The sequence below is a fragment of the Abramis brama genome (genome assembly GCF_963993115.1).
Source record: "Abramis brama genome assembly, chromosome: 23".
NCBI classification, from domain to species: Eukaryota; Metazoa; Chordata; class Actinopteri; order Cypriniformes; family Leuciscidae; genus Abramis; species Abramis brama.
Window position 1 is genome coordinate 9,524,911 of NC_139985.1, and position 15,541 is coordinate 9,540,451.

A 15,541-nucleotide genomic window follows, 5' to 3' on the forward strand; every position below is an offset into this window, starting at 1 on the left:
TTACTGATTATGAACACAAATTAATCATGACAAACCAAATTAATTGTAATTATATTAATTATACCATTGATGAAAAGAGCTGATACCAAGGTATTTTAGGCCTACAAGTTTTCATGAAAAATCATGATTGTATTTTTTTTTCTCGAAAGTAAGGTTAATGTAAGCAGTAAAGAAATTAGCAGAAAAACATCAAGCACAGGGTTCACACTAATTTTCAAATAAATTTTGAAAGTTCAAATTCGAAAGTTCAAATAAATCATTCTGCTTTTTCCCTGTTAATGTTCTCCGTTGAAAATAATTTATAAGAATGCTTCTTGTTTGCTGACTGGCTGTTTGCAGTACAGCTGCTGTTAATTAAATTTTGAATGTCAAATTTGTAACTGTTGCATTTTTTGGCTGCTCTTCGCTGATTGGCTGCTATTTGCGATAAGCCACATAATTAAATTTTGAATGTCAAATTTGTAACCGTTGCATTTCGTTAACATTGATATACAGTGAGGAAAATAAGTATTTGAACACCCTGCTATTTTGCAAGTTCTCCCACTTAGATCTCTAGATCAGTCAGGTTTCTGGGCTGTCGCTGAGAAACACGGAGTTTGAGCTCCCTCCAAAGATTCTCTATTAGGTTTAGGTCTGGAGACTGGCTAGGCCACGCCAGAACCTTGATATGCTTCTTACAGAGCCACTCCTTGGTTATCCTGGCTGTGTGCTTCGGGTCATTGTCATGTTGGAAGACCCAGCCTCGACCCATCTTCAATGCTCTAACTGAGGGAAGGAGGTTGTTCCCCAAAATCTCGCAATACATGGCCCCGGTCATCCTCTCCTTAATACAGTGCAGTCGCCCTGTCCCATGTGCAGAAAAACACCCCCAAAGCATGATGCTACCACCCCCATGCTTCACAGTAGGGATGGTGTTCTTGGGATGGTACTCATCATCATTCTTCTTCCTCCAAACACGTTTAGTGGAATTATGACCAAAAAGTTCTATTTTGGTCTCATCTGACCACATGACTTTCTCCCATGACTCCTCTGGATCATCCAAATGGTCATTGGCAAACTTAAGACGGGCCTTGACATGTGCTGGTTTAAGCAGGGGAACCTTCCGTGCCATGCATGATTTCAAACCATGACGTCTTAGTGTATTACCAACAGTAACCTTGGAAACGGTGGTCCCAGCTCTTTTCAGGTCATTGACCAGCTCCTCCCGTGTAGTTCTGGGCTGATTTCTCACCTTTCTTAGGATCATTGAGACCCCACGAGGTGAGATCTTGCATGGAGCCCCAGTCCGAGGGAGATTGACTGTCATGTTTAGCTTATTCCATTTTCTAATGATTGCTCCAACAGTGGACCTTTTTTCACCAAGCTGCTTGGCAATTTCCCCGTAGCCCTTTCCAGCCTTGTAGAGGTGTACAATTTTGTCTCTAGTGTCTTTGGACAGCTCTTTGGTCTTGGCCATGTTAGTAGTTGGATTCTTACTGATTGTATGGGGTGGACAGGTGTCTTTATGCAGCTAACGACCTCAAACAGGTGCATCTAATTTAGGATAATAAATGGAGTGGAGGTGGACATTTTAAAGGCAGACTAACAGGTCTTTGAGGGTCAGAATTCTAGCTGATAGACAGGTGTTCAAATACTTATTTGCAGCTGTATCATACAAATAAATAATTAAAAAATCATATATTGTGATTTCTGGATTTTTTTTTTTTAGATTATGTCTCTCACAGTGGACATGCACCTACGATGACAATTTCAGACCCCTCCATGATTTCCAAGTGGGAGAACTTGCAAAATAGCAGGGTGTTCAAATACTTATTTTCCTCACTGTATAGGCCAATTTCTACTTCACACTTTTTTACTTTCTGGGAAACTATGATAATAATATTCCCACTGTTCAGTCAAATCAAATCTGTTATTTGGATTTTAGTGACATGCTTTTTAATTACAGTATATATGAAAGCAGTCCGTAACTTTTGGCACTCTAGTGGTAAATAAACAAAATTGCAGTCGTCTTGGTACTGTGCAGGACAGGTACTGTGCTACTCCGCAGCGGTGCCGAGTGGGGGGCTGGTGGTGGTGGTAAGGGACCTGGATAATGGATAGGGGGCGCTGGCCCAAAAAAAGTTGAGAACCACTGCTCTAGAGTCACAAATCGTGAAAGCAATTGTAGACCTTGCTTAACTAATAATCTAAGAATACCGAATATAATTTAATAACGTGTTATTACACATCTAATCTTACTGTATGCTCACAAGGCCACTGTTGGTTTCCATCTCCTGACAGTCAGCCTTTAAACATGCTGCCAAGTACTGTAACTGGACATTATAGCTGACCCTGAAAATAACCAACTCACCTCTTCTGTTATCTCTGGCCTGTATTTTTCTTCATGGAATCATCAGCGAGCAATGATGTCTGAATACATGGCAGGGGTGTTTCTCTTCCATTACCATGCTCATATCACAGGCCAGCTGCTGCAAATCTTAACAAATGCGTTTCTGAATAAGAGGGATTAGAGAGTAAATGAGACACTTAATTGGAAAGTCTAAGTTGCTCTCAGTATCTCTTGTTTGGTTCGCTTGCTTTTGCTTTCTCTCTTTATCTGTCTATATCGCTGTGTGTCACGCCTCCCTCTGCTGCAGTCATTGGTCTCTCTCTCTCTCTCTCTCTCTCTCTCTCTCTCTCTTTTCATCTCACTATCTTCTTTAGTCTGCATCTCTCTCATTATATCCTTCTTTTGGACTCTTCTTCTGAAATCCTAGAATGCATTGCTAGCTTAGTGAAAAATGTACTGTCCCATGTACTGTACACTGCTTTTACTGTATGTATTGTGAGCTTGTGCACGACTGTGCAGTGGCTCCAATCTTACCTTTTTTTTTTTTCAGGGATTTCAGCTGCATTCCAATGTGAAACAGTCAGTTCCATTACCCCATATACACGCAATGAAATATTCATAGTCTGTCTCAGACTATCTGAGTTAGTAGGCCAGCAAATATAGTATGGTGCACAGGCTAAGACTGCAGTGTCTCCCTGTCGCTCTTCAGCAAGCATATCACATACACCTCTCTCTCTCTCTCTCACACACACACACACACACACACACACACACACACACACACACACACACACACACACACACACACACACACACACACACACACACACACACACACACACACACACACACACACACACACATCCAAACTTACAACCCATTTCAGTCACAATCTCAAGTCTCTGAAAAGGATATCTGTCCTTTCCGACAACATTCTGTTTGCTTCGTCAGCCTTTGGGGGGCGCTCTTACTATATAAAAACACAGAGCCTGGAGCATGCCTTCTGACTGACTGAGGGTCTAATTTTCAATGCATTTCAACAAAGGCCAAGCGGTGTTGCCAATTCCCTTTGGATCCGGCAACTCATTTTGTGTGATGCGGGCTACAGAAGCAGATGCATTATTTATAAAACTACTCTCCTGACTGATCAAACACCAACACGCAATATTTATTTGAGCCGCTGGACAATGTGTTTCGCTGCTGTGATGCCGCTTATATATTATTGCTGATGTAATGAGGATGAGGATGGTCTCCTTACACAAAAATATTTTTTCTTCCCCTTCTTGTTATGCATTCAGGATAAATATACCTGTTTCTTCAACCAGTGGCAGATTTTTGCTGTTCTGTTTCTGTGATGTTAGTGGTGCAGAAATTGCACACTTTAAAGAGATAATTCACCCAAAAAGGACAATACTGTCATCATTTATTCACCTCATGCCCAAATCAGAAAGATTTGGAACACAAAAGAAGCATATCTCAAAATAGATTTTTCAAGAATGTCCTACAAGAATGTCCTACAGGTTTGGAAATGTATAAGGGTGAGTAAATGATGACAAAATTTTCATCTTTTTAAAGGTGCACTCTGCTGGAGTTCAGTTACATTCAAACTTTAATGAATGAATGAATAATGAGCTATTTTGCAAAACATTTTTTTTTTTCAAATGTTGTGTTTATCATGCATAAATAGCATTTTTGTGCAAATGAAAGAAGGGTTAAGCTTATAGTTAGATGACTGTAATTTGTGAATTAGTTTAGTCAGCTTCAGTCTAGCTCGCTGTAAACAATAATTACATGTCATAATAACAGTTACAGAGCAGTCAAAAAGGCATAAGCAACCAGTGTTGGGGAAAGTTACTTTTAAAAGTAATGCATTACAATATTGCATTAATCCTTAAAAAAGTAACTAATTGTGCTAACTTTTTATGGAAAGTAATGTGTTGTTATTTTTTGCATTTCTTTTTCTCACCTGCGCTGGACTTGATTGTTTGTTTTCTGATAAAAACAAAACAAAAGTACATTTTTTGGCAAATGTAAAGGCCTTTTCACGGCAAAAGTGAAATTAATAAGCCTCAGGCTGAAAGAAGTGCAAATCCATGCCTGTACAACAGAGGCCACATCTCAAACAATCCTTTTAGCTGGGCTGTTATTCTGGATAACACAATAATAGGATGCTGGAAAATAAAGTCCAAGACACTTTGTTTTTTTTAGCAATAAAAAAAATTAAACACAAATTTGATGTTTATCTAAAGTCATTTTTGCTTATTTGTATGGTTGAATTGGGTCATCAAATGTCAGCAGCAAAGACATTGGTTAAAGCAACACTAAGGAACATTTTTTACCTTAAAATAATGTTTCCAAAATCGTATCAGTGGTTCATCAAGTCGTAACAGGGTGAAAGGCACTTCTGGATTCGCTTTGCAGCCCTATATCTGCTATAACCACACCATGCAAGTTTTCCAAACCGGGTCGCGTTTCTGTAGTTCGAATGAGACATAAGAAATCTACAAATTTGACTTGCTTTACGTCAAGCGTTACAATAGTCATTATTTAGTTTTCCTTCGTTTCTGATGTCGCAATACATCATACTTTCATGAAATCATGCAACATACTCTACCTTGTCAGTGGACATCGTTCATTCCAAAGCCGGTGCTAGATAAACAGCGAGTGTGCGTGCGACAGTAGGCTGCGGGCGGCAAAATTATTTACGACAGCGGTAATGGACAATTCCGCTTCCAACTTGTAGGGCGACCGAAGAGGAAAAGTTCCTTAGTGTTGCTTTAATAAAGTGAGATTAAATACATGAAGTATATTTGTTATTTGTTATTTAATTATTGGAGGTTTGCGTAATTCTGAATTTGCGTTTCATAATTGCGTTTCTGAATTACTGAATCTGTTTTTTTTTTTTTTTTTGTGCAAGTGAGATGAGTGAATGCATACTCACATTTAGTCTAGAACTACTTTTTGTTGTTGTTGAAAATCCTGCATAGTGCACCTTAAACTTTAATCTTTTAAAACAGAAAATGTAAGTAAAATATTAAGGCTCTCAAAAAGTTACAATAACTGATTTTATGTGATTTTATAAAATTCACCATAACACATTAAGTTATTTTTAAGAAAATCCAGTATAACATATGACCTGCTCCATCATTTTGAATCACAGAAACACATTCAGTTTTATTCTCTTAAAAGGGTAAAAGGGGATTTTTAACAATTATAATTATTATGCTTCTTCTCTAAAGTGTTTCCGATACATAATTATCATTTAAATGTTTTCTCTTTACTTTAGTGCATAAATCTCAAAATGTGTTTCTCAAATTGATATCAGATTGATGGGGCAGACCATCTAAGGCAAAACAGATTTAGAAATTCTGTTGTAAAGGAGCTTTATTTGAAAGTACAGTTTTTATTCAGGAAAAACAGATATTGTTCTAAAATTAAGTATTTACATATTTAAAACACCTTTAGGAACCCTCCTTTTTATAATGCACATTTAAATGTATGTAGTTTGTGGATGTAAGTCTACACTTCATGTCCTTTAAGATTGTGTTTTCCCCAACCTTTTCCACTTCAAATATACTGCCGTTTCCAATCTTCTGTGCTGCCTTTCTGTGAACCTTCAAGTGTCTTTTACGCCACAATGTGGCCTCTAAGTAAGCGTGTGTAGCCATGTAATTGGTAGCCTCTATTTTGTAAGACTTAAGTGTAATCAGTGTCTCCCCTGTCTTTTCTTCAGCTGCTGAACTCTGAGCAGAGCTCTTTGATCCTTTGCGAGACGCTGATTGAGACGGTGTATGGTGAACGAGGACAGGTCCTTAAGTCTAAGGAGAGGAAAGTCTTTCTCTTCGGTGACATGCTCATCTGTGCCAACATCAATGTCAAGTATGTGTCCAGGACAAGGTCGATTGACTTTCTCTTTGTCACTCCGCCCCCCCTTTAAGGCCACGCTGACTGATTGATTGCCGATCTAAATACAGACTTCTGAGTCTCCAGGAGCATTACTGTGATGTTGCCCCAATATTGACGGGGTTAGCCACTAATTTTTAAGGCACAGGACAGAATTGGGCAGAGTCAAATGGGCCTTCATTATCTGGGAACAAATAGCAGGGTGTTTAGATACAGCGACAGAAATTATCCCCATAGATCACAGGCATAAAGGCGCTTCTCTGTTCCATCCAAATAGATTATCTATGACAGCTCCATTGATCACATCTCAGCAGTGCAAAAGGTAAAAAGCTAAGTGAAAAAGCTTGCGGTGATACTGAATCTCAAAGCTTTTGAGCAAGTTCTTCCACTGCAGCATGTTAGGTCTCTGTTCTACTAAAGTGTGGCTCGACATGCTGAGGTGATTGTGATTACAACAAAACATGAATAATAACACCCCACCCCCCAACAGCTGGAACTCCAGACTTCCACAATGTACTCACAGTTGATCTGTAAAAAAAGATTTTTCGAAGTTGTAAATAAAAAATAAAGAGTATTGGGGTATGTTTAACAAGATTGCATTCGAGTGAATGATCTGTCAGGTTACTTATTTTTATGACTATGCAAATACATTTTGACACATTGTTGTTCTTGTCACCACCAGGGGCCCCCCTGACATCAGCAGTCTGGTTCCAGTGGGTCCCAAGTATAGCCTGAAGTGGAGTGCTCCCTTGCAGCAGGTTCAGGTAGTTGAAGTGGGTCAAGAGGGCTCCCAATCTAAGGACACTCTTTACCAGCTTGGAGGCGTCAAGCGTTTGGGCGGCTCTACCGGACTGGGTAATGGCAATGCTGTTGGCGCTGCTACTTTCTAAACAATCAGATAGCATGCACCCCTTGATGTGAGTCTCTGAGACATTTTGAAATAACTGTCTGTTTTTTGTGAGAAATGCAACTTTTTATGGCCTCAGATACAGATGAGTGTATCTCAGGTGAGGTAGATAAGAATAACAGAGAACGGCCTATGCAATCTTATTTCACTGTCTGATAGACCACAAACATATTCAGCGTGCTGTCATCAGTCTTGCCGCATTATTTCCACCTCCACTTCCAATCAGAGAGAGCAAGTTCAGGAGATTGGAATCAGGACTGAACACTCTTACAAAACATTATTGTGTTTTGAGTTCGAAGACGAGGAGGAGGAAGAGAGCAATTGTGGGGCACCAAGATAAATATGCTGACAGAGCTCCAGGTACAAAATGTTATCAGGATGTACAGGTTCTGGCTGTTTAAGCCTTTTGCTTTCTGAGCCGAAATATTAATGGTGTTGTCTCTGGAACACCCATGTTGGATTGTGCACACAGGGGAGCCAGGAAATTAGATGACAGAAGATGTTTAATGCCAAGGCCTAGCAGACAGCTCGCGGGCAAGAGTCTTTTGAAGACCTCTTATGCCCCCTATGCCTTATTTCTCTCTGAAATCATTATAAAACAGCATTCTGTTCAATTTATCTGCCTCCGTTCTCTTCCTGCTACTTTATAACTCAGCAGTAGCCTCCCATCTACTTCCTATTTCTCATTCTCATCATTTTCTCTGTCATTTCCCTCAATTTAAATTTCCAAATACTGGCATGATTGTTTGATATAACATGTTGCCAAATAATCAATACAAGAAATAAAAACAGTGACAGGAATATATAAAATAAATATAGTATAAAGATATAGTATAGAATAAATGTTTTTCTTTTATTAAAGTGCCCCATGCTATTTTGAATATTACCTGCCATGCAGTGTATAATAGCTGTTTGTGAATGTAAAAGGTCTGCAAAGTTTTAAAGATCAAAGTGCACGACAAATAAAGTTATTGTTTCCTAAAAGAAGGAAACGAACCATCAGAAATTCAAGTCTCACTTCCGTAACATATCAACTCGACATAGGTTCGTACAAATTTGCATAATGCCAGCCTATGATTTTCATTGACTGCCCGCAAATAATATGTACATGGTACTTTGACCCAACCCTCAACCATTGTAGTTGTAGCTGAGAAGCAACATGTTGTAGCAACCTGTCGGTTGGTGGGGTCCCCCTCGGTAGAAATCGCGTTCCACTGGGCTCCGAGATACGACCGAAAAGGCCACTTTCACGATTAAAGGGGCAGGGGCTCAAGCCCCCCTGCATAGACCCCCTGTGCACGCCACTGCGACACACTGTAAGTTGTCGACCAGTCAAAACAGGCTGGGCTATCTGATCAATTAGAGCAGAGGAAAGGAGGTGTTTAGAGAGACTGAATCCTTTGAGTCGTTTCAGGCACTGTGAGAAAAGAGGTGATGTGCAATGTATATTATGAGAAAATTAAAGTGTTTTTTGACCTTGAAAGCATGTAAGCCTCTTGTATGAGACCTACAAATGTTTAAAATGGCACAATGAGGGCACTTTATTATATAGCCTGTATTTTTATATGCACTACCGTTTAAAGGTTTGGTCAGTAAAAGAAGTAATAGTTATAAATACTGTAATAGTATATATCGTTTTTTAAAAGGAAATTAATTTTATTCAACAAAGATGCATTAAATTGATGTGAAAATTGAAAAGTGACAGTAAGGACATTATAATGTTACAGTAGATTTCTATTTTAAATAAATGCTGTTCTTTAGAAATTTCTTTTGAAAAAATTAAAGGTCGGTAAGGGTAATACACATAATATTTACAATATACTATACAATTCAATTGTATTGTAACATTGTACAATAAACATTCAAAAAGACATCATAATATTGTTATATTCAAAATATAGACTGTTTTTTGAGGATGTGCAGGTGAGCTTTTATTGCAGCTTCCCTCAGTACCACCTCTCTCTCTCTCTCTCTCTCTCTCTCTCTCTCTCTATATATATATATATATATATGTGTGTATATGAAGAGTTCAAAAATTTCACTTAAATGGCAATGCAAATTACCTATTAATTGTCATTTAAGTTACATTTTTGAACTTAAATATACAAGCTTTATAAAAATGACCATTGTAGAAGAAAATTTCAGATGGCACTTAGAGGCTTTTGCATCTGAACTCTTCATATATATATATATATATAAATATATATATATATATATATATGAAGAGTTCAGATGCAAAAGCCTCTAAGTGCCATCTGAAATTTTCTTCTAGAATGGTCATTTTTATAAAGCTTATATATATATGAATAATATAAACTTATCACAGTGAAGTATGCCTCTGTCTCAACCTCACTAGTCTTATAGAGAGCTACAGACTTCTTCTTTTGAAAGCCTTTTTCTATGGCTAGACTGGTCAAGGAGCCTGTATTTGGTGAGGATACGTTTCGGTATTTCTGTCTGTGACCAGATATAAGACAGACCGTGTCCCTCTCTTTTATCATATTCAATGACCTGCTTGAGCTGTTAGCACACACTTCTGGTTAAGTAACAAGAAGCCGCCACTTTAATCACTATTTTCCAGACCACTTTGTTATAGTCTGGTCTAGTCTGAATATCTCTTTCTTCAGCTATTAATAGCAGCACATAGACACACAACCCTGTTTTGCCTTGCCACATCTCTCCTCCCTTGTGATGTCACTCCATGGGGCTCCTCGCCCAAATCAGATCCCATGCTCCCCCAGCGTACCTCAAAATGGACTCATTTTTCATCTCCTGCAGGCCCCAGTGCCCTAATTTATTGATGGAATAGGCCAGCATTCCAGGAAGAGCAAGGGCTTTGCTGCTGCCACTCTAAAGCAGTATAAAACAGTAGCATATTGCAAGTCTTAGAGGCCTGTGAGCAATGAGATGTATTCTTAATGGAGACTTACTGTACAGTGATGCTATTTTGGACAGTTAAGCCCTCTCTCAAATAATTTATCCTGCTGAAATATTTCTAGACTTCTGCCATTTAGACAAAGTAAATATGGTGGACAACATGAAGTAATAATAATAACAACAATAATATTTTTATATTGTTTTAATATAAATGATGTATATTATATTATATCTTGTATAGTATTAATAAATATACTACTGCTGCTGATAATGATGAATTATTACAAATTATAAGATTAATATTATGAATATTCATATTTATTTTTACTTTTTATATTGTTTTAATATGAATTATATATAAATTATGTGTAGTATATTATAATCTAATAATATAACATGGTATAATATATAAACGTTTGAACGGTAGTGTATATTCAATTGTTACAAAATAATTATATTTGAAATAAATGCTGTTCTTTTTTTTTGTTTACTTTTTATTCATCAAAGAATCCTGAAAAAAAATATCAAAGGTTATAAAAAAATATTAAGCAGCACAAAATATCATATCATGTCATGTCATGTCATGTCATGTCATGTCATGTCATGTCATGTCATGTCATGTCATGTCATGTCATGTCATGTCATGTCATGTCATGTCATGTCATGTCATGTCATGTCATGTCATGTCATGTCATGTCATGTCATGTCATGTCATGTCATGTCATGTCATGTCATGTCATGTCATGTCATGTCATGTCATGTCATGTCATGTCATGTCATGTCATGTCATGTCATGTCATGTCATGTCATGTCATGTCATGTCATGTCATGTCATGTCATGTCATGTCATGTCATGTCATGTCATGAGTATAGTATACATGTAATATACAAAATATAGTTATTAAAAGGATGTAAAGTAAAAGAAAATTGTCTCTCTTACCCTTAGCTGGTTCGGTGCAATATTAATTGAACACTTTAGTCCCTGGAAATGATCACAGACTAGTTTCCTTAATGGCCATGGCATGCACACCTTTTTACTATTTGTTAAAACATGTGGCAGATAGATCCCTGCTAAGAAATGAGTAAAAAGCACACTTATTTTAGTTAAAGAGCATAGATTTGAATGAGAGATCCAAATTTGAGCTTGGTTAACTTTAGGCTTTGGACTACTGTATTGTGCCTGCATAGGCCTCTGCTGGTGGCCGGCCAGCGCGTGTGTCCGTTTACATATGACAATGTGTGTGAGAGAGATAGACTAGTGGAAATGGTGGAAAACCATGCAATAGTGTGAAAACCAGATCCCAGCACACCAACTGGATTAGTCTGGATTACAAGTCAGCACATTCACCTGAGGCCAGGGCCACAAGCCCACAAACCTGTAAGCCCGCCTGAGGCCTTGCCACGGCAACCAGAAGAGCATGTAAACTCTGCCAGCTTTCGCTGTAGGGGCTGTGATGACAGGGACTGTGCCTATTTTTATTCAAATGTGCCTGCTATTGATCAAGTCGTGCCAGTGACAGATGTCTCTGTGGCTGTGTGAGTTGAAGACCCTATTCAATTTCTAAAGGTTAGAGAGAGACAGACAAAACAGTGGAAGAAAGATGTAGAGGTGTAAAGAGAAGTGGATTGAATCCTAGACAGACAGTGAAAGGCAGAAAGACAGGCAGGCCTATAGAGAGAAAATATAGAGAGAGAGAGAGAGATGGCGTGTCAGAGCCTGAGAAAGATCTCTGACAGACCTTCCAACAGTACTTTGAAAATTAGGTTTAGCTGGGGGTCAACAATTGCCCATGCTGCCCCAATTCTGTACACAGGTCATGTGATTATGCGGAGGTGCTGAAAGGCCAGACGGTCTTGCAGTCTTCGTATCCAGCTCTGGGATTTAATTACACTCCTCATTCCTGGGCTATCAGTCGGACACATAGAGCAGATTCACCCCCCGCTATTGATTCTGCAGACCGCAAAAAAGGGAATGGGGATTCAAATCGATGGTACATTTCACGTCTAATGAGACACCTGTGTTCGTTTCGTCACCCTTAAAGGGCTTCATATTTCCAAATGGCTTCATTTTATACTCTGCTCCTTTTCCTTATAGTGTTAGCCTCTGTGGGTGCACAAACAATGGGAACAATCGATCTATCTTGAGTATTGATTCTCTTTGTTAGTGGAGCTACTGGAGAGTATTGACAAATTAAAGTTTTGTGATAGTGCAGAAGTCTTTAAAAGTTAAGTTGATTTTGTTTCGATTTGCATCAGGGCAAGTTCTTTTAAGAGAAAGCCCTAGAGCACAACGAGTCTTCCTATTTAAAGGTCCGGTATCATTCTGAAATTTCTGTCATTGTAGACCACTATGCAGGTCTCAGATCAATTATTTTAAATGGAGGAATGTGCATTGTATAGGAAATCCTTAAGTGCTTTTTTATTTGAGCATAGCTCACAGTGTAACCGAGCTTTTCCTGACTCGATTACATATTCAAATGATTCAGCACCTTACGGGAAGCCATATCCGCAGAAATACCATCTCATCTAACGAAAACCCTGGAGTGCAGGTGAATGTTCTGATAAAGCGTGGTGTGCAATTTAAGTGCTGGATAAGTGAAGCTGTTTTTTTTTGATTGACAGGAAGCATCATTCTGGGTCCGCCCCGTCTGTATCAGGAACTGCAGGAGTTGCAGCACGACCTCTCAGTGGTAGAGCAAGTCACTCTGCTCGTGGGGACTTTACAGGGAACGTACCAGGTAAATAATGTTCACTACCACTCAAACAATGGGCCCATAATGTATCTGAACCCTTAATCAGAAACTTGAAGGGAACTGATGTCATATATTAAAAAATTACTTTGCTGCGGAGCAAGTAATTGTAAACATGGCTCATAAATTGAAGTTGTGGCATTAAGTTAAAAAAATAAAAATAAACATACATTTTATATGCTTTTAATATATGGTAGTCAACATTTGAAGTGGATCAAAACCTTTCATCAAAGTTGTACATGAATTTTGAACAATACGCGTTCTTGTCTTAGGACAACTTTGATTAACTTTTTTGATCCACTTCAAATGTTGACTACTGTATCATTCATATAAATATTAAAATACATGTTTTTTACATACAATACTGTTCAAAAGTTTGGATTTGGTAAGATGTTTTTAAAATAATCTCTTATGTTTACCAAAGCTGCATTTATTTGATCATTTATCTTAAAATGTAATTTATTCCTGTGATGGCAGTCTTCAGTGTCACACAATCCTTCAGAAATCATTCTAATATGCTTATTTAGTGCTCGAGATACATTTATTTTTATTATCAATGTTGAAAAGAGTTTTGCTGCTTAATATTATTTAAAAAAAAAAACATGATACCCTTTTTTCCAGGATTTTTTGTTTGAAATATAAATCTTTTGTAACATAAATGTCTTTACTGTGTTTTAATTTAATGTGTCCTTTCTCTCTCTCAAAAATTTAAATAAAAAAAATAAGATAAGCTGTGCTTTTGCATAAATAAACAGAATTTTCATTATGAAAATATAATATCCTAACACTGTCCAAAAATTATAAAAAGAACAAAGTCCAGGAAAAATCTTGGTGGAATATATTAAGCACCAAAACAAAAGCAGTATTAGCCACATATGCTGCATCCATCTGGGGATGGAAGGCTTTGGGGTAATTCAGCGTTTTCAGCGTAATTAAATTGTGATCAAAGTTCAGCAACCAAAGACGTGGTTGGGTCACGGCATTGGCTTGATAGTTGGACGTCAACGTGGGGAAACCTTCATAATCTGATCCGCAGTTGATTTTCAGATGGGAGATAGCTCTGAACAGCATGTCTGCACAGCACAAGGCTGTTCTCAAATCAGGACAGCTCCCCTGATGCCTTGGCAGCTACTAAACCAATACAACAGCTAGTTTGCTGCTTTTACCTCTGAGTGTTATATGAAAACAGGAACAGTGCTTTGTCTTGCATGCTTTCTTGTCCATAAACATGCTTTTGGCCTCTCTCCAAATGACTAATTCCTACCACAATCTAATCAGAATGTAAATGTGAGGTGAATAGAGAATGGGTGAACTTTTGCAGACCTCATTGATTTTGCAGATGTATTTCAATTGGATTTGGCTTTTGGGAGGTGTGAATAATTTTGTTTATAAGAGGGAAGCCTTTATTATTTCATCAATACTTCAAGGCCAAAGCCAAAATTAACATAACAAAAAAACAGTGATTTCTGCATTTAATGTGATATAAAGCTGTAGTTTTCGACTGGTTACAGGTCTGTTCCGATATGGTAAGCTGTGCTAAACAAGGCTAAATGCATATAAAAATGCAACTAACAATATACAGCACACTTTGATTCAAAAGTTTGGGGTCAGTAAGATTAGAATACATTTTTTTGGCAAAAAAAATAATAATAATTGGCAAGGAGACATTAAATTGATCAAAAGTGACCGTAAATACATTCATAATGTTACAAAAATGATTTTATTCCAAATGAAGGCTGTTCTTTTGAATTCTCATCATCATAGTGACATCACCAACCCTAAAATGTACATAAACCCCACCCCCTGAACACGATTTATAGATTATCAAGACAGAATATGCTAATCAATGACTAGAAGATAACTACACATAAGCTACATAAATTCATCAACTAACCATTCAGAAACGTCCTGTTGCATTCTACATGTTGTCACTCCATCATTGTCTGAATCCGGTTTGAACATAAAAGGCTAAACGTTTTTGAAAGTTTCAGTGCATGTCTGTGTGAGTGCAAGCTGTTGAAGCTCCGCCCTCTCTGCTGGGAGCAGCAGCTCATTTGCATTTAAAGGAACAGACACAAAACGGTGCGTTTTTGCTCACCCTCAAAAATGACAATTTTAACATGCTATATAAAAATATCTGTGGGGTATTTTGAGCTAAAACTTTACATACACACTCTGGGGACATCAAAGACTTATTTTACATCTTGTGAAAAGGGCATTATACCACCCCTTTAAGCAGCACTACTGTGTTCAACATTGATGATATTAAGAACTCTTTCTTGGGCAGCAAATCATCATTTTAAAACAATTTCTAAAGGATCCTGAGACACTGAAGACTTTATAATTTGATCTTTATCATCACATGAATAAATAGATAATGCTTCGATTTACCTATTGTTATATTAATAATTTTGCATAGGCTATTATTGGGCATGTGCAATTCCTAATAACATTAAAATCTTTCAGTGCTTGGTTTTCAGTACATTTTTATCTAAGTTTATGTACTGTGTTGGTTCAAAACCTGATGTCCAATGTAAAGTCAAGGTCCTAAAGCACTACCAGTAAATAGCGTGTTTGCTAGAATCACACTTGTCATTCTTTGCTGTGTTTATAGAATCTGAACACCACGGTAGCACAGGACTGGTGTTTGGCATTGCAAAGGCTGATCCGCATCAAAGAGGACCAAATTCAGAGTGCCAACAAGTGCCGTTTACGATTGCAGGTCCCTGGCAGACCAGACAAGTGAGTAAACGGGGCAAAAGCTTACATTTTCTT

General features: G+C 37.8%; 1 protein-coding gene across 2 annotated transcripts in view; it reads left to right on the plus strand.

Moving 5' to 3' along the window:
• The window catches only part of arhgef10la (Rho guanine nucleotide exchange factor (GEF) 10-like a), a 137,372-nt gene that overhangs the window by 42,765 nt on the left and 79,066 nt on the right, over nucleotides 1-15,541 (plus strand). For both annotated transcript variants that reach the window (XM_084101079.1, XM_084101078.1), the window contains 4 exons: nucleotides 6,063-6,208; nucleotides 6,915-7,087; nucleotides 12,639-12,754; nucleotides 15,381-15,508. In XM_084101079.1, the coding sequence (XP_083957205.1) occupies nucleotides 6,063-6,208; nucleotides 6,915-7,087; nucleotides 12,639-12,754; nucleotides 15,381-15,508 (563 nt within the window). The remainder of the gene's footprint in view (nucleotides 1-6,062; nucleotides 6,209-6,914; nucleotides 7,088-12,638; nucleotides 12,755-15,380; nucleotides 15,509-15,541) is intronic.